We start from the raw sequence: 23,523 nt of genomic DNA, 5'->3' as shown, positions 1-23,523 counted from the left end.
TGCCGGGTACTTCTGCTCGCTGAAAACAAATCTTTGTGAAACATGCTACTATCTATGCTAAATCATGCTAAATGCTAATCATGCAGAAGTACCCGGCAAAAACGCAATCGCTTTTCGCTCTGAAATACGTGCGAATGCGTAACTGAGTTAATGCTTAATGGCGGCAACAAACATCACGTGATCGCTCTGAGTGAATCAGCGCGCAGCTCTGCTACCGGTCAGATTCCGGTCATAATATTCCGCGCAGAGGTAAAAATATGGTAAAAACATATTATGAAATAAATGTTTAGGTCAGCCATGTTCTTCCCAGGCTCAATGGCCATGTCTGTGCCAAATATCAAGTACGTGAGCCTCTCCGTTTAGGAGTCTATCGGTAACATTACACACACACACACACACACACACACACACACACACACAAACTGTGTTTTCTATATATAGATTGAGTATAGATTGATGAGGGAAAAAATGAATTTAAACTATTCTCTATCCTATCGGATTCATATCCGGGGACATGGCAAGCCACTCCATATGCTCTACACCACGGTCAGCAAGAAAGTGTTGGATCATGCGAGCACGATGAGGCCGTGCATTGTCATCTTGGAAGACAAAGTTTCCTCGAAAGGCTGCACGAGCAAATGGAAGCAATGTTTCTTCCAGAATGGCCCTGTACTTGAACTGGTTCAGGTTTCCATTCAGAACAACCAGGTCAGTTTTGCCCCCTGCATGAAAAGCAGCCCAAACGGTCACCCCACCACCTCCAGCTTGGACTCTTGGCACTATACAATCTTCGTTGTGGGCTTCATGCACTTGTTTGCACACTCGGACGTGGCCATCTTGACGATAGACCAGAAATCTAGACTCGTCACTGAAGATCACGTGATTCCAGTGTCCTGGCTGCCATTGACGGTGCTCTCTGGCCTACTGCAATCGGCGCTGGTGGTGTTGTCTGGTCAGGCGTGGCTTTCTCAGGGGATGCCTGGCACGGTAGCCTGCTTGAACCAGTCGTTGGTTGACTAGCCTTCTGGATACAGGCACATTTGTCAGTTGCTGCCACTCAGCCCTATGCCGATTAGCTGACTTGGTACGTCCATTGCAGACTAACCGGTGCAGCTGGCGATCATCTCTCCTTGTAGTTCTGCGTGGATGTCCTGGCCTCGGTTTTGGAGTAGGGACACCCCTCTGAGCATTTCGTTTCAGGATCTTTGACACCTGACCTTGAGTGATGCCATATTGCCGAGCAATAGCACGCTGTTTCATGCCAGAATTTCTTAAAGCCACCACTCCATGACAAACAGCATTGTCAAGTTGACGGACCATCTCCAGAGGAAGCGGCAATAACTTTTGTAGACGTGCAGCAGTTGTTTTCCACCAATACAGAACGCAACAACCCTTATATACCCGATTGTGAAGCCAATCGTCAAATGTACCTGTCCTTACATTTTGTCATGCCACCTGTGATATAATCCTGTTATTGACTTCTTGCTGCGAAAGACAATCAGTGACATGGTTCTTTCAACAAAGACATCACCGAAGGGTAAAAGAAACTCACCAGATTGATATACCGAGTTCAGAAAGTAAACCCAAGTCAAGAAAAAAAAATTATTCCATATTTAATGTGAAGTCTGTAGATATATATATATTTAGTATATATAGGATTTTTCTTTGTTTATGGGACATGTGTTTTCTTTGTTTATGTGACAGCAGAGCAGACGCTAAGCATTACACACAAAAGGAATGGCCGGTGCGACAAAGATATGACTGGAAGGTTCAACTGTCTTCACAAACCTCTTGATGACCCTGAGAAGGTATTCTCACCACCACTTCATTTGAAACTTGGTTTGATGAAGAACTTTGTGAAGCCCATGGATCAAGATGGTGCTGGCTTCCACTACTTGCTAATGAAGTTCCAAGGCATCGTATCTGAGGCCAAAGTAAACGCGGGTGTTTTCAATGGTCCTCAAATTCGTCTTGTACTCACTAATCAGGACTTTGTAGCGAGACTATCTGAGCTGGAAAGCGTTGCTTGGGATTGCTTTGTGGCTCTTGCTAACAATTACCTTGGAAATTTTCGAGCACCAAATTATGAAGAGCTTTTGGACAAGATGTTGAAGAGTTACCAGGCGTTCGGTGCTCGAATGTCACTCAAGATACATTTCTTCCATTCTCATCTGGACTTCTTTCCACAAAATCTTGGTGATGTCAGTGATGAACATGGAGAAAGGTTTCACCAGGGAATTGCCATCATGGAGACTCGATATCAAGGCCGATTCAATCCAAACATGATGGGCGACTACTGTTGGACTTTACAGCGTGAAAGTGATTGCTCCTACAAACGCAAAAGTAAAGTTCAGAAGCACTTTTAATGTGATGAAAATAAAAACTTAAAGTTCATATTATTTTTTGTGATATTTTATAAAGTTCATATTATTTTTGGAGATGTACATTTTTTTATGTGATGTAAATAAAAACTTTAAGTTCATATTATTTTTTGTGACAATAAATAGACTTATTGAGACTTAATCAAGAAATTCGCATGCTCTAAAGATTTTTTTTTCCCACACTTATTATGTACTACGTCAAGGTTACGTGATGGCGAAATTTTAAGGTCAGATTCAGATTCGTGGGCACCAAATTAGTTAGAAACAGTTGAAAATAAGTCGGAACCAATTTGGCTGTTGACCAGTGTAATTAACCCCTCATTAAGATTTAACTCATCAATACAATTGACATACACCAATAAGTCAATTGGTAACAATATTATAATAATAATTAATTTTATTACATCTCATCTAATACATTTCCGACTGGACTCAGACTTTTTTACCCCATTCTATATATAATTGGTAAGAAAACATATAAATGTATTCTTTATTTGTAGATAAACCTTGTTATATTTGGATGGTATATCTGGGACTGTTGGGAGTATATTGGCCATATAACCTTTTCAATATTCCTGGTATGTGGTCAGAACCATGAGGCCAGTGGTTCCCAAAAGAGGCCATTAATTGTCATTTAGGAGTCTTTAATAGGAGTCTTTATAGTCAAGTACGTATGTACCTCATTCGGAGAGTATTGTCTTTTGAAATATTACTCTTGGTTAATTTGCTTGTTGTATGAAATATGAAAGCTGTCACTGCAATAACTTGTACAAATATTGATGGATAATTTGTGGATAGGGATTGGTGGTGTTCTGCAAAAGTTTAAATGAATTGTCTTAAATTTGGGTACTGAAATTAATTGCTTTCTTTTATTTTTTGCATCCCACATTTTGTACCCTTTTCATTTCTCATTACCTCCGTCACCAAAGGTGGACAGAGGTTATGTTTTCACCCCTATTTAGTTGTCTGCTTGTTTGTCTATGAGCAAGATAACTCGAAATGTTGTGAACAAATCCGGACAAAATTTGGGGGAAAGGTTGGGTTTGTGATAAGGAGGAATTGTTCAGATTTTAGTGAAGATCCGGATACTATAATTTCCGAAGTGATTCTTCACCATTCACCTTCACCAGATAGGGTGAAAAGCAATACATGACAATATATTTCACAAAGTTATGTATGGATTATTACAAAACTTGATGGATGAGTTTGTTGGGTGACGAGAACAAGCCCGATGAGATTTTGGTTCAGTTCCGGATTCAGATCCGAACTGTCAGTGTGGCTATATAATTCTCTTTTGTGTTGCAAAATGTGTGATAGAAATGTGCTTTACCAAAACAACCATAAACAAATGAATGCTGCTAAACCAGGATGTGCAAATTTATCAATCGCTTTCTTGTAGTTATTTAGCATTCTGCCTATTTCCTGGTAGCTTTTAAACAAATGGCATAATGATTTTGAAAGTAATGAGTAATTGTAAACAGCCTGCTTGCTTCTCATAGCCTTGGTTTCCCTGACTATGAAAAAAAACAACAAAATAAAACTGGATAACGTGTATCTTTCTCTTTCTTTCCAGTGCGCTGTGTTAAGAACAAGCCATCTTTCTTTGCTTGGGCTCTTCATCGTTCTATGAAGGTACTGCCAAACCGTAGGAAATCATTTAAAATCGAAGAGCACGATTAGACCATTGTTTGATGCACTCGAGTCATCTTCCTCAATTTCCTGCTGTTTACGAGGTTTAAAAAAATTTTATCCAACGTTTTTAGCTTGCTTTCTCTGGAGGTCATACAACCTAACATTACTACTAACAACTTCAGAGGTTGTCAAGCTTTTTTTCCCCCCTTTTTTTTTTTGAGTACAAGATCGAGGCTCGTGTAAGAGCTAACATTAATCACATAAAAACAAACTGACACATAAAACATAGGACAAAGGGGGTGGGAGACAAGATGGGGAGAGAGAGGGAAGCACACAAGTACAACAGAAGAGAACAGGGACATCAGGAGATCTGTGGGAAGAAGAGGGCTTGGGGGAATGGGGGGGGGGGGGGGTTGGGAGAGGTTAAAAAAAACACATGGACACTGCTCGGACTTCCAGGAAAGAAGTCGATATTTCAAAAAGTGGATCTGGGATGAATTAATGGGGGTAGAAAAGATCAAGGTTTTGGATGGGGGAAGATAAGCGAGGGTGGTGAACAGCTGTTTTAAATACCTGGAGGGAGGAGTGGGATTTAAGAGAGTGAGGGAGTTTGTTCCAGAGGGGGGAGAAAAGAGGAATGAAAGGGTGAAGGTGAGCAAAGATTTATGATTTTGGCAGTTTCACCATAAGAGGGTTGCTGGCAGATCTTGTGCGACCTGTAGGAATATTTGGGGGACAGAACACAGACAGAGCTGGGGGAGCAAGGCCAGAGAGGAGTCTGCAGAAGACAGAAAGACCACCAACCTGCCTGCGATGAGTGAGTGAAAGGCCCTCGGAGTTGGCTTCATCGCGGGAGATTCCAATGATTCTGAAAGCTTTGGTTTCAACAGTGTGAAGCCGAGTTTTGTGTGAGGCAGGAGCACCAGCCCAGAGGGGAGAACAGTATTCCATTGAGCTGTGGATGAAAGCCTTGTATGTGGTGAGGAGCCCAGGTGTGCCAAGGAAGGACTTCGCACGACTGAGGATGCCCAGTCGGCGACTGGCTTTGGAGGCCAGCTTGGAAATGTGGTTTTCCCAGGAAAGATCATGGCAGGTAGTGAGACCCAAAAGCTTGAGTGACAGAACTTCTTGGAGAGGATTGTTCAGAAGGTAGATGGGAGGGTTGTTCAGTCGCTCATTTCGGAGAGACATAGTGAGAGTGTGAGATTTGTCAGGATCGAAAGACATGTTCCACTTGTTTGACCAGTTTGTCATTTTGTCCAGGTCTGCAGAGAGTGGAGTCATCAGCAAAAAGATAGCGAGGATTTTCCAGAGAGTCGGAGAGATCATTGATGAAGACCAGAAAAAGCACAGGGCCCTGAACAGGAAGGGGAGATGAGAGAAACCCATTCAGGGCCACACGTTGACTATGACTAGAGAGGAAGTCCGCAAGCCATGCGTGGAGATTTCCATGGATACCATAGGAGGAGAGTTTGGTGAGCAGGGTGGGGTGCCAGACTGTATCGAAGGCACGTGATATGTCAAGGGAGACAGCTCTAATTTCCTGTTTGACATTGAGGATTTCCATCCATTGTTGAGACAGCAGAAGCAGCTTTCCCAAAGTAGAGTGACCTGGTCTGAAACCAAATTGATGATCAGAGATCAAGCCATTGAAGAAGTGGAAGGATTTGATATCCGAAGCAATGATGGATTCCATTACTTTGCTGATAATTGGGAGCAGGCTAATTGGTCTGTAGTTGCAAGGATCTGTTTTTGCACCTTTGTTGTGTAAAGCGGTAATCTTGGCTGATTTCCAAGCTAATTGCAGATGACCTTGAGCAAAAGAGAGGGTGAAGAGAACAGAGAGAGGGTGTGAAAGAGCGGCAGAGCAGGATTTTAGGACCCGTGGGCTGATGCCGTCTGGTCCAGTTGCAGAATCAGAGTTGAGGATTGTCAGAAACTTCTCCACCTTGTCAGGAGAGAAGGACACAGAGTACAGGAGCAGCTCGGTACGACTGGGTACAGAGAGAGACGGGTTTGGGACACAAGATTTTGAGGCAAACACAGAGTTGAGGCATTCAGCTCTTTCACGTGCAGACTCAGCTGTTTAGCCTTTTGAGGTAAGGGAGGGGGTGGAGAGGGAACAAACACCAGAAACAGGTTTGACCAGAAACGACCAGGATTTGCAAGAGGGAGACAGGTTTGAGATTTCAGTCTTGAGAGTAGAGAGATATTGTTTCCTGGCTCCCCTGAGGGTGGACACACACTTGTTCCGGGCTTTGTGAAAGGAAATGAGATTGCCTTCTGTTGGATTTGCCTTCCAGGAGGCGAAGGCAAGTTGTTTCAGGGCAACTGCCTCACCACAAGATTCCTTGTACCATGGACGGGAGGAAGTGTATGACAACTGAAGACGAGATGGGATAAATCTGTGCATGAGAGAGAGAGCAATTTACGATGGAAGAATTCCCAGGATGAGTTGATGTCAGAGGTGGTAGAGATGGGAGACCAGTCCAAATGATTGATGGCTGCCAGTTGGCCTGAGTGAAATGCCAGACTCGTCGACGCTGAGGAGGCTCTCTGAGAATGGCCAGAGAGATGTCCACTTTAACAAGCATATGGTCAGATGAACCGATTGGAGCAGAAGAAGAGCAGCAGACATTTGCAGGGAAGTTTGTACCCATTTCCAGGGAAGTTTTAAGGGTTTTTACCCAAATAGTTGATTCACATTCTAAACCTGGAGATGCTGCATCATATCTGGCCAAATAACATCTTGCCAAAGTTGGCATCATGGGCTTTTTTTGGAAAATGTGATGACTTTGTGTGAATTTGAGAGAGGTTCATGTCGAGTAGTTTGGAACAATGCTCAATACCGTTATGCATTCAAAGCAAGATTATTATTATTTTTGTACATAAAGTCTAGGCTTGTGTAAGAGCAACACAAAAACACAAGGCCATAAACAGAAAACACAAAACATAATAAATGGAGTGGGAGATGAGGGGGGGGGGGGGGGAGAGAGAGAGGGAAGCACATCAACAGTAAAGAATGGGGACAGTGGTAGATCAGTGGAAGAGAGAGGGCTGGGGGTGGAGGGGAGGAATGGTGTCTATGGGATATTAAGATCCATGGTGATGGTTGTTATTGCTTTATTGTGTTAGGGTATGAAGGCTCATAGAAGGGCTAAACAAAGGAGGTGAGATGTTAATGCAGCGGAAACTGGAACAGCACTCAGTAGAGCGCACACCTCCGCCAGGCGGAGCAATTTATGTTTTGTATGTCTTTGGATAGGTTGGATCTGGAATCGGACTTGAACCAAAATTTAATCGGCTTGTTCTTGTTACCTAATGAACTCGTCCCCCAAGTTTAATCATAACTCGTCCACAACTTTTTAAAATATGTTATATATTGCTTTTCACCCGATCTCTCAATGGTGAAGAATCACTTCAATATTAAACTAGAACGGCACTCAGTAGAGAGCATACCTCCGCCTGGTTGGCCATATCACTCAATGGTGACGAATCACTTTTAAAAATTCTACTCGCTGGATCCGGATCCAGATCTTCACCAAAATTGAATCGATTGTTTCTTGTCACATACACAACCTGTCCAACAAGTTTCGTCCAAATCCATCCATAACTTTTTGAGATATCCTGCTCTGTATCGTTTTTGACCCTATCTTCAATGGTGAAGAATCACTTAAACAATTAAATAATTCTCACATCCGAATCCATATTCAGATATTCACCAAAATCGAATGGAATCGTCTTTGTCAGACACCCAACCAGTCCAGCAAGTTTCGTCCAAATCCGTCCACAACCTTTTGAGATATCTTGCTATGTATCGTTTTTGACCCTATCTTCAATGGTGAAGAATCACTTTAAAAATTCTCGTAGCCGGATCCGAATCCGGATTTTCACCAAAATCTAATCATTTCGTCCTTGTCACATATGTTACATCTCTGCCATATTTTGTCAAAATCCGTCCACAAATTTTTGAGATATTTTGTTCACAAATAGACAGATAAACAAACAAACAGACAAATAGACAGGGGTGAAAACATAACCCTCCATCCACCTTTGGTGGTGGAGGAAATATTTCTCGTATCCGAATCCATTCTCAGATCTTCACCAAAACCGAATCGAATCGTCCTCGTCACACACCCAACCTTTCCACCAAGTTCCGTCCAAATCCATCCATAACGTTTTGAGATATCCTGCTATACGTATATCGATTTTGGCCCTATCTCCCAATGATGAAGAATCACTTTTAAAATTCTACTATCCAGATCCGAATCTTCACCAAAATCTAATCATTTTGTCCTTGTCACGTACACTACCTCTCCGCCAAAATTCGTCCAGAAAAGTCCACAACTTTTTGAGATATCTTGTTCACAAACAGACACAGACAGGGGTGAAAACATAACCTCCATCCACCTTCATTGGTGGAGGTAACAAATTAGATGGCATCAAGTGGCTGTGGGATTAACAGATTCAATATAAGGGAATGTAAATATGAGCAACAACATGAGCTCTGAGAGAATTAATGATCACTCTGAAGGAATAGAGGTAAGTGTGGGGCTGGATAAACAGAGAGGCCATTCCAAAGGCCATGGAGATTAGAACATTTTGGCACCCAAAAGGGTTATTCATTCATCTTTAACACACAACCTTATATCTCTGTGAATTGAAGCCTAATCCATCAAACTTTATTTCCATAAAGCTTTTGCTTCATCAGACTTTACAAATTCGCCATAGGTATTAACTGCAAGCAATAGTGTTTCATCTGATGAAAGTTTGCTTTTAGCCAAAGCATGAGGACACTGCATTTCTAAAATAGTAATAAACTTAAAACTATGAAGTAAAAGGATATATGTAGTTAAAAATAAAAATGCTGAGTTCGTCTTCATCAGTGTTGTTCCAAGATAGCATTGTTTATGACAAATGATGTAGAGAAGACCATGATATTAAAATTGCATTTAACTTGTATATTCATGCCTGCTTAGGCCCACGTTCATAATGTTTCCCGCTTAGCAGGGTATGGGTACAGATGACAAGACCCTCGTGCGGATTATGGTGTCCCGCTGTGAAATAGACATGCTCGACATCCGTCACGAGTACAAGGAAGCTCATGGAGAGTCGCTCTATGCTGCAATCAAGGTGCAATTTTGTTGAACTTTAAAATATATTTTTTCTTTAAAAAATTTCAGTTCTTTCTGCTCAATTTATTCTGGATAAACTTGCAAAGAGGATTTCACAGGCCTTAAATGGATGGCAAACAAATGGATATGAGTAAACCTCTTAACTTAAACAGTAGGCTACTTGGCCTTACTCCACCAAATCACATGAAGCATTCACCCAACATGCTCCTGGCCATGGCTGTCTCTGGTTAGTCCAGAGATGACAATTATTCATTTTTACCCCTACAGCTTGAACCGGTCCAAACCCGATGGGTGTTTTTTAGGAGACACCATCTCCTTGCTGGACGGCCGTTTGTTTCCTCCGGGAGTTCATCTGCCCTTTGCCAGGTGGTGTTTTTGGTCCTGGCAGGGGGTCACAGTCACCTTCCCCACTAGTAAAGCCAGCGAGAGGTGTCGGTTTAGTCGCCAATAACCCCACCACGCGGCAGGTAGCACCGGGTTACATGTTATGGACAGAAAGACTGACCTGACCAAAAAAAGAAAAAAAAGAAAAAAAAGAAACTTCCCCAAAAGATTAATTATAGTCTTTCAAAGTGTGATTAAATCGCTAAATTACAATGGCTTTCCCTTCATTATAATTACCGTGTAATGTAATACAGTAGTACCATTATCTTTAAGAAAATCCAAAAATGTTTTCTTATAAATCTCTGTTCCTTCATCAGTTCATAATTTAATTGGTTTGCTTTTGCTTTTGAAAAATATATTTATGGAAGCATCCATGTGACTCCTTTTAATCTCTGTGATTATGGGTTTACATAATCATCAGCTAAATCCACTCTTTTTGTTTGCTCCTCAATCTATAACAATGATATCATCAGAGCTGAAACGATTTTTGGATTTTTTTTTGGTTTTGTTTGTGTGTACATAGTCAAGGCTCGTGGAAGACCTAGTGCACTGAAAGGATCAGGCCAAAAGGAACAGCATAGAGAGGGGGGGGGGGGGGGGGGAGGGGACACCAACAGCAGAGCGGAAGGCTAAGACAGAGCGAGGCAGACAAACAATGTGTTACATATTTATGTGAATGTATGTGAATTACCATTCAGGTCTTTGCTTATCCATGTTTAGTAGATTAAGGGTTGTTGTGGTTGGAGGGTCAGGAGCCCTTCTGAAAAGTGTCCGGAAACGGAAGTGACCGGAAACGGAAGAGGAAAAGACACGAGGAAGAAAGCGACGAGTAGTATTCTTCCTCGCCCCGCTCCGACGAAAGGTGGGATCGACCTTGCGCTGCGTGGAAAAGCGGCGTTCCGAAGCCCGTCTGGCGAGAGGAATTACCGGGACGTGTACCTGCCCGGTGGAGACGTCAAGTTGACGTGGGGCCGTGCATCGACCCCGCGTCTGGCACCGTTCGCGGCACCGTCTAAACAGACGCGTGCGGGTCGCACCTTGGGGCCTAACGCGCCTTGCAAGCGGCGTGGGGCTTTTGGCTTGCTCTACCGTACCCGCTTCGCGTGGCCACGAGGGGCTGCAGCCACGGTGCCTGGTACGATACCTGCCCGGTGGAAAAACGTCCACCCGGGGTTCGTTCAACCGCCCGAGTGCGGCGACGCCGACCAGTATCTTGGTCAGGAGGGGCCCAGAGACATTGTGAGGAGCAGAGACCAAAAGGGGGTCGTGAGTACCGAAGTGAACACACATATATAAGATGGCCATCTTAATCATATAGGGGATTGATTATGGATTGGGAATTGTTGATGGTGGTTTGCTATTGATTGCTCGGGGAAAATCTCCGTGGTTGTATCATTGAAATTGTATGGTGTCATTACCATTGAAATATATCCTTGAACATCAGTTTTCTCTTGGGTGGAATTCATATGGATTGCGTGGCGAAAGCGCATATATAATACAACTTTCTGGCGAAGTTCCTCTCAGGGTCCGGGGGTCACCGAGACCAGGTATTCACCGAGGGGACCACGTAACAGAATTGGGGGCTCGTCCAAATTACGATTACGCAATTGGGTCTACGTCCGGGATCTAAAAGTGTATTTGTATAAAATAATAAAATAATATTTTTATTAATTAAAATTTATTAATTAAGTATTAATTGGAAAATTTTTGGGGAAATTGGGGTAAAGTCTTGGGTGAAGGTTAACAGGTGTTAACGATAGTCACCATGGCGTTTGTGGCACAGAACTTTGGGGTAACACCGAGTGAGGCACAGTTCCGAGCGTTACTAAAGTCGGACCTCTTGAAATTGGCCAAACATTTTAACTTGGAGGTCCGAACTAATTTGAGGAAGGCAGAGTTGCAGGCCACGGTGATACAATCTATGGTGGGATTAGGAACATGGGACGAGTTAGCCTGGGAGTGGCTACCCGAAGAACCAGAAGACGTTGAGCTCCGGAAACTGGAGTTGCAATTACGGAGCCAGGAACGGATTAAAGAAGAAGAAAGGAAAGCAGAAGAGAGGAGAGAAGAGAAACAAGCAGAGGAAAGGAGAGGGGAACGAGAACTCCAGGAAAGGTTAAAAGAAGAGGAAAGGAAAGCAGAAGCGAGGAGAGAAGAGAAACAAGCAGAGGAAAGGAGAGTGGAAAGAGAACTCCAGGAAAGGTTAGAAGGGAGAAAAGCAGAGGAGAGGAGAGCTGCAAGGGACCTCGAAGCAGAGGAGAGAAAAGCGGAAAGGGAATTAAAGGAACGTGACATGGAGCTTCAGCAAGAAATCAAATTCAAGGAGCTGGAGTTAATGAGAGAACGGGGAGAGGCACCACCCTTGCTGACGGGGTCGACACCTAACCAGAAAACCTGGGATGTGGGCAGACATGTGAGGCTGGTTCCACCGTTCAGTGAAAAGGAAGTCGCGAAATTTTTTCCACACTTTGAGAAAGTGGCTCGACAATTAAACTGGCCGGAGGAGGCCTGGACCATACTCGTGCAAAGTGTGCTGGTGGGGAAAGCTCAGGAAATTTATTCGGCGCTACCAATGTGCAGATTATGAGGTACTGAAGAAGCACATCCTCAAAGCCTATGAGTTGGTTCCGGAAGCCTACAGGCAAAAATTCAGGAATGCCAGGAAGAGGGAGAGTGAGACCCATGTGGAGTTTGCCAGAGTGAAAGAAAACATGTTTGATCGGTGGTGTGAGTCAAAAGGAGTCGGGAAAGACTTCGAAACATTGCGGGACTTGATCCTGGTGGAGGAATTCCAGCAGTGTGTCCACGAGGACATCAAAGTGTACCTGCAGGAAAAGAAAGTACCAAAGTTGTGGGACGCAGCCACCATGGCAGATGATTATGCTTTAACCCACCGAATAGGGGTCCACAAACCTAACTCCTCACCTAGACTTCAGCAGGGGAGTTATGGAACACCCGGTGCGGAGAACGACCTTACATGGCGGTGGCCTCGAGATGATTATGGGGACAACTATGATACCCCAACGGTTAGAAATCCGAGGGCTACGGGCCCAAGACAAACTTATTTTTCGGGGGGCTCAAGGCCGACCCCGAGGTTCTCCCCCGGGCCTACTTGTGCTTTTTGCCATAAAACTGGACACTTGATGTCCCAATGTTACCTCCGGAAAAGGGAGAACCCGGAACGGAATCAGTCTAGTGCGACTCCGAATGCACTGGCAAGTGTGAGAAATCATTCTTGGAGAGCAGAGCTGGGGGAAGATTCCCCTGTCAAAGGTACGGCGTCCCGGGAGAACCTGGTTCAGGAGGGCTTCAAACATTTCATTTCAGAGGGGTTCGTGTCGCTGGATGGCGACCCGAGTAACCAGAAGCCAGTTAGGGTATTGAGGGACACAGGAGCCCACCAATCGTTGATGCTGGAGGGCATTTTGCCATTGTCGGAGAAGACGGCAACTGGGGTTAGTGTGCTTTTACAGGGGGTCGGGGGCTATGTTAAAGCTCCGCTTCATGTCATCCAGTTGAGTTCTGAGTTGGTATCTGGGCCGGTCACCGTAGGCTTACAAGCCACCCTTCCTGTGGAGGGAATCTCTTTTATTATCGGGAATGATTTGGCCGGGGGGCGAGTTTCGGGTAATCCAATAATGGTGGACAAGCCCAGTAAGAAAAATAACACCACTCGGTTAGAGATGGAGATTCCGGGTATCTTTCCATCCTGTGCAGTGACTCGGGCTATGGGTAGAAAGCACGCGGAAGAGAAGGAGGAAGAAAGAGAGGGGGAGTTGGAACCCTTAGAGGTACGGGAAGACAACTCGGAAAAGGGAAATAACCAGGGGAGGGATTCCCAGGAATTTCGAGAAATGGTAGCGTCTGGAACGCAAGGGGACGTGGAGTGTCCGTCGGAGACCGCGGAGAACGAAGTGGAGCAAACCGCGCTGGTCCGAAGGAGACTAGTGGAAGAACAACACGAAGACTCGGAGATCCAGAGGTTAATTGAGAAAGCCGTTACGGAAGAAGAGGCTACGAAGATACCTGTGGGGTATTTCATGAAGGGGGAAAACCTAATGAGGAAATGGAGGCCCCCGGAGGTGCCCGCAGACGATGAGTGGAAAGTTCACTATCAGATTGTGGTGCCACCGCTGTACCGGAAGGAGATCTTGAGTTTGGCACATGAGACCCCTTGGGCCGGGCACCTGGGAGTGAACAAGACCTGTGACAGGATATTGGTACATTTTTTCTGGCCGGGACTGCGACGGGATGTGGCGGAGTTCTGCAAGTCCTGCCATTCTTGTCAGCTGGTGGGAAAGCCGAATCAAAAAATCCCCACCCGCCCCGTTAAAGCCAATTCCAGCTTTTGAAGAGCCATTCAGCCGAGTCATTGTGGACTGTGTGGGCCCTTTACCCAAAACCAAAGCTGGACATCAATACTTACTGACCACCATGTGCGCGTCCACCAGGTTCCCCGAGGCAGTGCCTCTGAGGAAAACAACGGCGGCAGTTATTGCAAAGGCCTTGATTAAATTTTTCACTTGGGTTGGTCTACCTAAGATCATCCAATCGGATCAGGGGTCCAATTTCATGTCCACACTGTTCCAGCAAGTGGTACACCTGTTGGGGGTGGAACAAGTAAGATCCAGCGCCTACCATCCCGAGAGCCAAGGGGCCCTGGAAAGGTTTCACCAGACTTTAAAGAATATGATCCGAACGTATTGTTTGGAATGTGCCAAGGATTGGGATGAAGGGATACCCCTATTGTTTGCGGCGAGGGAGTCCGTGCAGGATTCCTTGGGATTCAGTCCGTTTGAACTGGTGTTTGGACACGCAGTGCGGGGACCATTGAAATTGGTGAAAGAACAGTGGTTACTACAGGAGTCCCGGACACCGATGGTGGAGTATGTGTCCACAGTGAAACACCGATTGGCAAAGGCGTGTGAGGTGGCACGACGGAACTTGAGAAGGGCCCAGGGGAAAATGAAGGAGAGACATGACAAGACCTCGCAGATAAGGAATTTCAGTCCTCAGGACCGGGTGTTAGTATTGCTGCCCGTTCCAGGTCAGCCCCTCCAGGCTATATATTTCGGTCCTTATGCAGTGGAGGAGAGGGTGAATGAGACAGATTACGTGGTGACCACTCCCGACCGACGAAAAAAGCGACAGTTGTGTCATGTCAACCGACTGAAGAAATATCATGAGAGGGAACCGGTGGAAGACGTAGTTCCTGTCTCACCGGTCGTACCGGTGAAAATGGACGGAAACGCCGGTGTGAAGTTTGATAACTTGGATGACCAGGCCTGCCCCAAATTGACGAACACCGAAGTGTTGAGTCATTTGGATGAGAAGTTAGGTCATTTAACAAGGGAACAGTAAGGACAACTGTCCAGCCTAATGTTCGAATTTAAACATTTGTTCACAGATGTACCTGGTCGTACGGACTTAGTATATCATGATATCGAGGTGGGGGAGGCCACTCCAGTGAAACAACACCCCTATCGGATGAACCCGGTGAAGATGGAGTATCTTCGGAAGGAGATGCAATATATGTTGGACAATGACATCATCGAACCAAGCAACAGTGAATGGAGCTCCCCATGTGTGTTGGTTCCGAAACCCGATGGCAGCTTCCGGTGTTGTACAGATTTAAAACGGGTGAATGCAGTGACCAAGACCGACTCCTATCCGCTCCCGAGGATTGACGACTGTATTGATCGAATAGGCCCAGCTAAATTTGTTACCAAATTTGACTTGCTGAAAGGGTATTGGCAGATCACTCTTACCGATAGAGCCAAAGAAATCTCAGCTTTGGTCACTCCGAATGGGTTATATCAGTACAAGGTCCTCCCTTTTGGGTTGAAGAACGGGCCGGCTACATTTCAACGACTGATTAATAGGCTCATTGCAGACCTGGAGGGGGTGGAGGCATATCTGGATGATGTAATCATCCACACCATGACCATGGAAGACCACATTAAGCAAATCCATGCATTTTTTCAGACGATGTCCGAGGCAGGTCTGACCATCAACTTAGCCAAGAGTGAGTTTGTAAGAGCACAGGTAGTGTTCCTCGGCCATGTAGTAGGGCAGGGTCAAGTACAACCAGTGACCGCCAAGGTAGAAGCTATCGATCGCTTCCAAGTCCCAAAGGGGAAGAAAGAGCTGATGAGATTCTTAGGTATGGCGGGGTGGTACCGGCGGTTCTGTAAGAATTTTTCGGATGTGGTAGCCCCTTTAACGAGTTTGTTGAGAAAGGAGACCCCATTCGTTTGGGATGGCAAATGTCAGGCGGCCTTTGCCCATGTCAAAGCGATACTAATGAGCTCTCCGGTCCTAACCGCTCCGGACTTTCAAGCACCTTTCAAGTTGTTGGCCGTAGATGCAAGCGATGTGGGGGCTGGAGCGGTCTTGTTACAGGAAGATGAGGATGGGGTGGACCACCCCGTGTGCTACTACTCCAAAAAGTTCAATAAACATCAGGCAAATTATGCCACCGTGGAGAAAGAGACCCTGGCTCTCCTGCTAGGGCTTCAACATTATGAGGTGTATTTAGGAATCACGTCCTTTCCCATAAAGGTCTTTACGGATCACAACCCCTTAACCTTCATTCAAAGAATGAAAAATAAAAATCAGAGGTTGATGAGATGGAGTTTGGCTTTGCAGGGGTTCAACTTGGAAATTGAACATGTACGGGGCCGGGACAATGTCGTGGCGGACGCTTTGTCCAGATTGAGTTAATCTGGGGGGGGTTGAGTTATCTGGTTTGTTTCTCCAAATTGGCCGGCAAAGAAAGTTTTCGCTGGGTTCAAACTTTCTTTCTTGAAGGGGGGGAGTGTTACATATTTATGTGAATGTATGTGAATTACCATTCAGGTCTTTGCTTATCCATGTTTAGTAGATTAAGGGTTGTTGTGGTTGGAGGGTCAGGAGCCCTTCTGAAAAGTGTCCGGAAACGGAAGTGACCGGAAACGGAAGAGGAAAAGACACGAGGAAGAAAGCGACGAGTAGTATTCTTCCTCGCCCCGCTCCGACGAAAGGTGGGATCGACCTTGCGCTGCGTGGAAAAGCGGCGTTCCGAAGCCCGTCTGGCGAGAGGAATTACCGGGACGTGTACCTGCCCGGTGGAGACGTCAAGTTGACGTGGGGCCGTGCATCGACCCCGCGTCTGGCACCGTTCGCGGCACCGTCTAAACAGACGCGTGCGGGTCGCACCTTGGGGCCTAACGCGCCTTGCAAGCGGCGTGGGGCTTTTGGCTTGCTCTACCGTACCCGCTTCGCGTGGCCACGAGGGGCTGCAGCCACGGTGCCTGGTACGATACCTGCCCGGTGGAAAAACGTCCACCCGGGGTTCGTTCAACCGCCCGAGTGCGGCGACGCCGACCAGTATCTTGGTCAGGAGGGGCCCAGAGACATTGTGAGGAGCAGAGACCAAAAGGGGGTCGTGAGTACCGAAGTGAACACACATATATAAGATGGCCATCTTAATCATATAGAGGATTGATTGTGGATTGGGAATTGTTGATGGTGGTTTGCTATTGATTGCTCGGGGAAAATCTCCGTGGTTGTATCATTGAAATTGTATGGTGTCATTACCATTGAAATATATCCTTGAACATCAGTTTTCTCTTGGGTGGAATTCATATGGATTGCGTGGCGAAAGCGCATATATAATACAACTTTCTGGCGAAGTTCCTCTCACGGTCCGGGGGTCACCGAGACCAGGTATTCACCGAGGGGACCACGTAACAAATGGATGTGGTGAAAATGGGGGGGGGGGCAGGAGAGGTTGCACAAGATGGATACAGAAGGGAAGCTCTCAGAAGGGAAAGCTGGAAGTTTCGAAGTTGGAGAGATTGGGGTTGGGGTAGTGGTTGGTTAATGAGGGTATAAAAGATCATGGCTTTGGATTGGGGACAATCTCAGATGGTGGTGAGCAGCTGGCTTGAAGATCTAGAGGGAAGAATGAGATTACAGAGAATGTGGAAGTTGGTTCCACAGGTGGGGAAAAAAGGGGCACCCAAGGCTGGAGTTGGCATTGGATGGTGTAGGTGGAGGGTTTGGAGAGCAAGTTGGAATGCCAGACTGTATTGAAAATTCAAGATATGTTGTGAGAGACAGCTCTGATGTCATGTCTGATATTGATGTTCTCTATTCATTGTTGGGAGAGTAGAAGCAGCATGTCCAAGGTAGTGACCTGGTCTGAATCCGAAGATGAGGCTGTTGGAGAAAAGGTAGAATTCTATGTTAATTGTGATGATGGATTCCATGACCGTGCTGATGATTGGAAGTAAGCTCTGCACTTTCTTTATTAAAAGTTAGGAAGCTCATGGAGAGTCGCTCTATGCTGCAATCAAGGTGCAATTTTGTTGAACTTTAAAATATTTTTAAACCTTTTTTTTTTTCAGTTCTTTCTGCTCAATTTCTTCTGGATAAACTTGCAAAGAGGATTTCACAGGCCTTAAATGGATGGCAAACAAATGGATATGAGCAAACCTCTTAAGTAAAACAGTAGGCTAGGCGCTTGTGTATTGTACCCTAATGGAGGGAGAGAGTGACGGTAAGAATAAGACAAGGGTGACTTTGACAGCTTTGGAATGTAGTGCAGCAGATTCATTGCATGGAGAATGCTTAAGATGGCAGGTCATTATATTTTGCATTGTCAATTATGGAGCAGAATCGATTCTGTTAACCCCCACAGCAGTATTAAAAACAGACTGAGGGACAACTATTGAGGACGCCTCTTTGCGGTGGTTGTACCCCCCTCGAGATATGTTGTAATATGTTTTAAAATCTATACTGTACTCTGTTTGATTATCTTCTTCTCTACTTTAAAATGTCATCACATTTGGAAGCATATTTATAAGCATAAGACTCTCTCTTTCTCTCTTTGTTTGTATGTATTTATCTGGGCTCGATGTCCGCTTGTCCGAGAAGAACTTAGGACAAACGCCTTAAAAATATGAGCCGTTTTTATTACGGAGCAGTTACACATGCGGGAGAATAGGATGACACGAAACTGGCCGGTCCTTTCTCGAAATATATTTACCAGCGCATCCTGTTTATATACACGGGTTAGCGCAAAAAAAGATAAGATATCTCCGCTGGGAGCTTGCCCAGAAGCTTTAGTCACGTGCTCATAGCATCACACCAATCCCCTCAAGGTTCACCCTTATCAGTTGCGGAGGCCATTACACTTTCAGACAAGCATTCCTGTGTTCATTTCGTATGAAAAGTGCAAGTTGGCTTTGCATCGGAGATGCAATAACATATTTGAGAGAACATCGACCTACATTCTTTTCTAAAAGAATGCAAGGCCAAATTAAAATGGAAGTAAAAAATGAAATTACTTCTACATATTTATAAGCATAAGACTTTGAAGTTACAAACTCCAAACTCGGGGTACAAATACAAATTTGTTTGGGGGCTTCGGGGGGGTGGGGGGGGGGGGGTTAACATAGGCTACGTGGCCATGGCCCCATGCAGGGGTGTGGGATGAGTTGAGGTGTAGGCGGGCATAAACTGTCTATGTAAATGTGTACTGTGTAGCACCACCTGGTGGTGGTGGCAGAGGGTATTAGTTTCATTTTTTATACCTGGGCAACGCTGAGGTTAAAGCACTCTTTGCACGGGTAAATTTATTTTGGCCAACCAGTCCGTGGGTGGGACTCGCCTGCCGAAAGATCTTCCCCATCGTACCTGATTGGTGTTCTGGTACTCTGACCCCCTGGTGACACCTGCTGATTGGCCCTTACAGTTCTGGCATGCTGTCTTGGTTGGGATGATGGATCTGATCAAAAACTATCTTTCTATTTTTTTTAATGTTTTTATTTTATTTTTGCATATGCACAAAGTTTGAATTATCCCAGTGTCCATGGCCAATCGATTTAATGAGCAATTTGTTGTCTGCATCATTGCATCTATTTTGCAGTTGGAGATGACATTCTTGACATGTTGATTTTAATTCATATCCTTATAATCCCATGTATGTTGAGGGCTTTGCAAGGTTTAATTGGCTAATTGTCATGTTAAAACTTTGGTAAGAATTTTGAAGAGTAATCAAAATTATGTGCAAGACAAATTCAAAAAGTTGTACAAATGAGTTGGTCACAATAGTCCAAGTTATCCTTTTTATTGTAGCATGGCTTGGACTATTGTATTGTTTAAGCTTTTTTTCAATACCACACCTACTTTATATGGATCTGATGCCAAATTGGAAATAACACACTCCCTCATATGATGCACCTTTTTACGCCCCTAGGGAGACACATCTGGGGATTATCGGAAAATCCTGCTGGAGCTGTGTGGAGGCGACGATTGAGCCGGTGCATTTGGAGTGTCCTCTTACTGACAGATTTATGTAATGAACATTTATTTTGGTGAATTTTTAATTTTTGAAACTTGTAATCTCCACCTATGATTGGTTAATGAGATTGGTACATCTCTTTCTAGTTTTTCTCTGGTGGTCTGCCTGAGGGTGGATTCTTTCACTCGGGCGACTCTATCCTCAGATTTCCTTTTCATTCCAGCATTGCGGCCTTCTTTCTTCAGTTCATCAAGTAGTCATGTTTTTTGCCTCCCTCTCTGTGGTTTACCTTCCATTCTTCCTTCTATAACTTTCTTCAATAGGCCTTCCTCTCTCACAGTTTGTCCAATATATTTTCTCTGTCTTTTCCTTATAGTTTTCAACAGAGCTCTGTCTTAATCCAACATTTCCAACACAAACTCTTTACTCTTTCCAGCTGATTTTTCTGCATCCTTCACCATTTCCATGTATTAAAGTATATCAAAAACATCTATCTGCCCTTCGTAATGTGTCTTCCCATGCATACAATAATACACTCCACAACAAATTCTTAAATATGCTTTTCTTTCCATATTGATATAGCTGCCTTGACATCAGCATCTTCCCCTTGGCAAAAGAGTATTTTTATGCCTCCGCAGCCGAATGCGTCTGAGGCATTACAAACTTAGGTTGTCCATCCGGCTGTGTGTTCGTCCGTGCGTGCATGCATAGGTAGCAGATTATTGTTACCATGATAACTCGTGAACCCTTGAAGGGATTTTGTCCAAACTTGGTACAACTTTGTACGATGACTGGCTGGTCGTTGCAGTTGATGCCTGCAAACCTAATCCTTTATTCCTTTACTTGACTTTCCCCTGTACACTTCCCCATTTATCCATTCATATACTCCCCCATGCTTTTTCACCCACTTCCTTCTTTACCCACTTCCCCCTCTATTTATCCACTTCTCCGTCTACCTATTCACGCAGTCTGCCAAATCCTTTGGGTCATCCCTGAGTCTACTTCAAATTGAGCAATTTCAGTTATTCTGTGGCACAATCTACTTTCATCGAGTTGATGGGTGAGTGGTGATCATAACGATTAACAGAGCTAATAAATGGCAATAAACAATTGCTGGACTGAATGTACCTATGAGGTGGCAGGATGATCTAGAGGTACGCACACTCACCTCTAAGCTGTGTAGCCTGGGTTTGAATTTCAGTGCAGGTATAAACAGTTATCCGGGTGATTCATGATTGCTTGTGTTTTTCAAGTTGGGCTGAAGCAAATGGGTGTTGTGCAGAGATGTTAATTAAAACATAATTTAAAAAACAAAAAGTATAGTATGATAATTTGCTCACTTTAACGTGTTAAACCCCAAGTTGAGCAGAACCATCTCAACTTTCTAAAAAAAAAAATACTACACACCCCAACTACAACCACCAAGTTTCAACTCATTCAGTCCAGCAGTTTAGGAATGCATAGACTATCGACAGACAGAGGTGGGCAAGCTTTGTATAATAGATGCAAAGATGAACTGATTAGATTTTGGGGTCAAACGTTGTTGTCATGTGATCTTTAATTGAAAATCTTTGTTACCACAATAACGTGTGAACCACATAAGGGATTTCGACCAAACTTGGCACAAGCATGGACTGCAATACAAAGATGAAATGATTCCATTTTGGGTTCTGCAGGTCAAAGGTCATTTGCCCTTTAAATCATTTTTCCGATCCTATCTCGAGTTATAAGCATCCGATGTTTTCTCTCTCCTACTTTTGCCTCTCGTGTGACCTTTAATTGATATTGGGTTGACATCTAACACGGGCAGAGGCATATCCATTGACGCATTCACATCAAATTATATTTTCACAATTTTTATTTTGACACATTCTCTGATGTAGTACTGTCAAATATATTTAAACTGGGTAACTTGCTCCAATGCCATCTGTTAACTGCAACTGATGTTGCTTCCAATAACTCTTGAAATGTTCACAACCATTTTCTTCACATTGATCTTGATCTCCTACCCTTCAACTACGCTGTTCAAGTTGTTTACAATGCTCTTATAGCTTCAGAACTGCTTAAAGGTCACATCTAAAGCTTTCCAAATGCATAATACATTTGTTGTTAATTTTCATGCTGTGCAAACATCTTGCTTCCCTTTGGACCAGAGTTATTTTCTTTGTCACTTATGTAGCTACTGGGCCATACATATCTGCACAGCAGCTGGTAGGTGTGACACTCTCGTTACTTCACTGCTGTCAAATAAAGCCACTGATGCTGTTACCTGCACTATAGTACGATGCCAGAGGAAGATAGACCAGAGGAGATGGGATAAAAAGTAAAATGGAGAATATCAACTTGCCTGTGCTGAGAGCAACAGGCTTTGTGCTTCGGTCCCCACAATGTCGAGGGCTTTAGATTCATAGAATTGAGGAGAAAGAGATGATGCTAAGACCCCAGCCCAAATGGGACGGCCAGATTCCATTGACCTATTGTATGGACAAAGGTTGTGAAAGCTGTGAGTCGTTACTTAAAATAAGAAAACGGGTGTTACTTTACCCATGTGACGTGTGACATGTCCAATCGAACCCACTTGGATCCCACATTATTTTGAAATAATTCATGAACTTCAGTATGCAGATAACTGTGCACCAATTACTCACACCATTGAAGATCTTAAACAAACTAAGATCTATTTGGCGAAATTCTGGCAAATTTTAATTTAATACTGTTGCGGTTTTGCAATAAAGGCAAACCCCCTATAGTTAATTGCATGACAACATGTAGCCTGCAGAAGTTAGTTATTTCTTATTAAATGTAAAGATTAGCTCCCCTCCCAATGTTTAGTAATCCACACCAATATGCGTTGAGTTTGGCAGGATTCCAACCCCCTCGTACTGGTGAACAAAGACGTTGGTTCATGTGCAGGAAGGCGTGGCTAAAAGAACAGGCCATGTGACCAACAAGCGACCAATGACTGGTCGCCTGCTGGTTACCTATCAGGTCGAGCCTACGTCACCAGCGAGCAACCAATGAAGGGTCGTGGACACGTCACCGGCAGGACCAATGGTGGGTTGTAAAACCTCCCCGGATGAAAGAGGGAAGGAGGAATGAATCCTTCCGAGAGGGAGGCAGGGCTGAATGACCGCATGTGACCAATCTCGGCCAATGGGAGGCCGTGGAACCTTGTAGATTCTAGAAGGACAATCCACCCGATAAAGGTCCGTGCTCATCGTCATTGAAGCTCTCTCTCTCGTTCCTCTTGAAGCTGGCTATCTGACGTGCTGGTTTGTCCTTCCTGTGCTGATTCTTCATTCGAGCTGAGGTTGTTGCCTGTGCTGAATCGTTCCTGGAGCAGGGATCGTCGTTCGTGCTTCGTCCTTCAAACCTTCCTTCATCCAAGCTGCACGTCCGGATCGAACCGCGCGCTGCGCACAGAAGCGGCCACCTTCGAGTCCGCATCAGCACGTCGATCGGTACGAGGTTAACCTGTGTGTTTCATTCTCAGTGTGTATGTGCAAGGTGCCTGTCGGGATCTCGGCTAGGTAAGAATTGATAACCCTGCCTCTTGTCTCGTTTTCTGTGCCTTGTAAATAAAGGGTACATTTTGTTGTTCTCAATCTGTTCGTATCATCTTTTCTTTATTGGCCGAGCATCGTCCGAACGGAGTTGACTTTAATCAGGCCCATAAATTACGCAAGATGACGCCGCGACCCAC

At 44.6% G+C, this 23,523-nt stretch overlaps 1 protein-coding gene across 4 annotated transcripts in view; it reads left to right on the top strand.

Moving 5' to 3' along the window:
- The window catches only part of LOC137424950 (annexin A4), a 115,134-nt gene extending 94,823 nt beyond the window's left edge, over positions 1 to 20,311 (top strand). For 2 of the 4 annotated variants that reach the window (XM_078776116.1, XM_078776118.1), the window contains 3 exons: positions 3,955 to 4,013; positions 9,024 to 9,146; positions 19,776 to 20,311. In XM_078776116.1, the coding sequence (XP_078632242.1) occupies positions 3,955 to 4,013; positions 9,024 to 9,146; positions 19,776 to 19,835 (242 nt within the window). In that variant the 3' untranslated portion in view covers positions 19,836 to 20,311. Of the gene's footprint in view, positions 1 to 3,954; positions 4,014 to 9,020; positions 9,147 to 19,775 lie in introns of all 4 variants that reach the window. The other 2 variants (XM_078776117.1, XM_078776115.1) reach the window with 1 other exon arrangement.
- The last annotated feature ends 3,212 nt before the right edge of the window (positions 20,312 to 23,523 follow it).

This window comes from Myxine glutinosa, chromosome 4 (genome assembly GCF_964187855.1).
Source record: "Myxine glutinosa chromosome 4, kmMyxGlut1.1, whole genome shotgun sequence".
NCBI lineage: Eukaryota > Metazoa > Chordata > Myxini > Myxiniformes > Myxinidae > Myxine > Myxine glutinosa.
The sequence above is the reverse complement of the archived record's forward strand: the minus strand, read 5'-3'. Positions and strand labels throughout refer to the sequence as shown.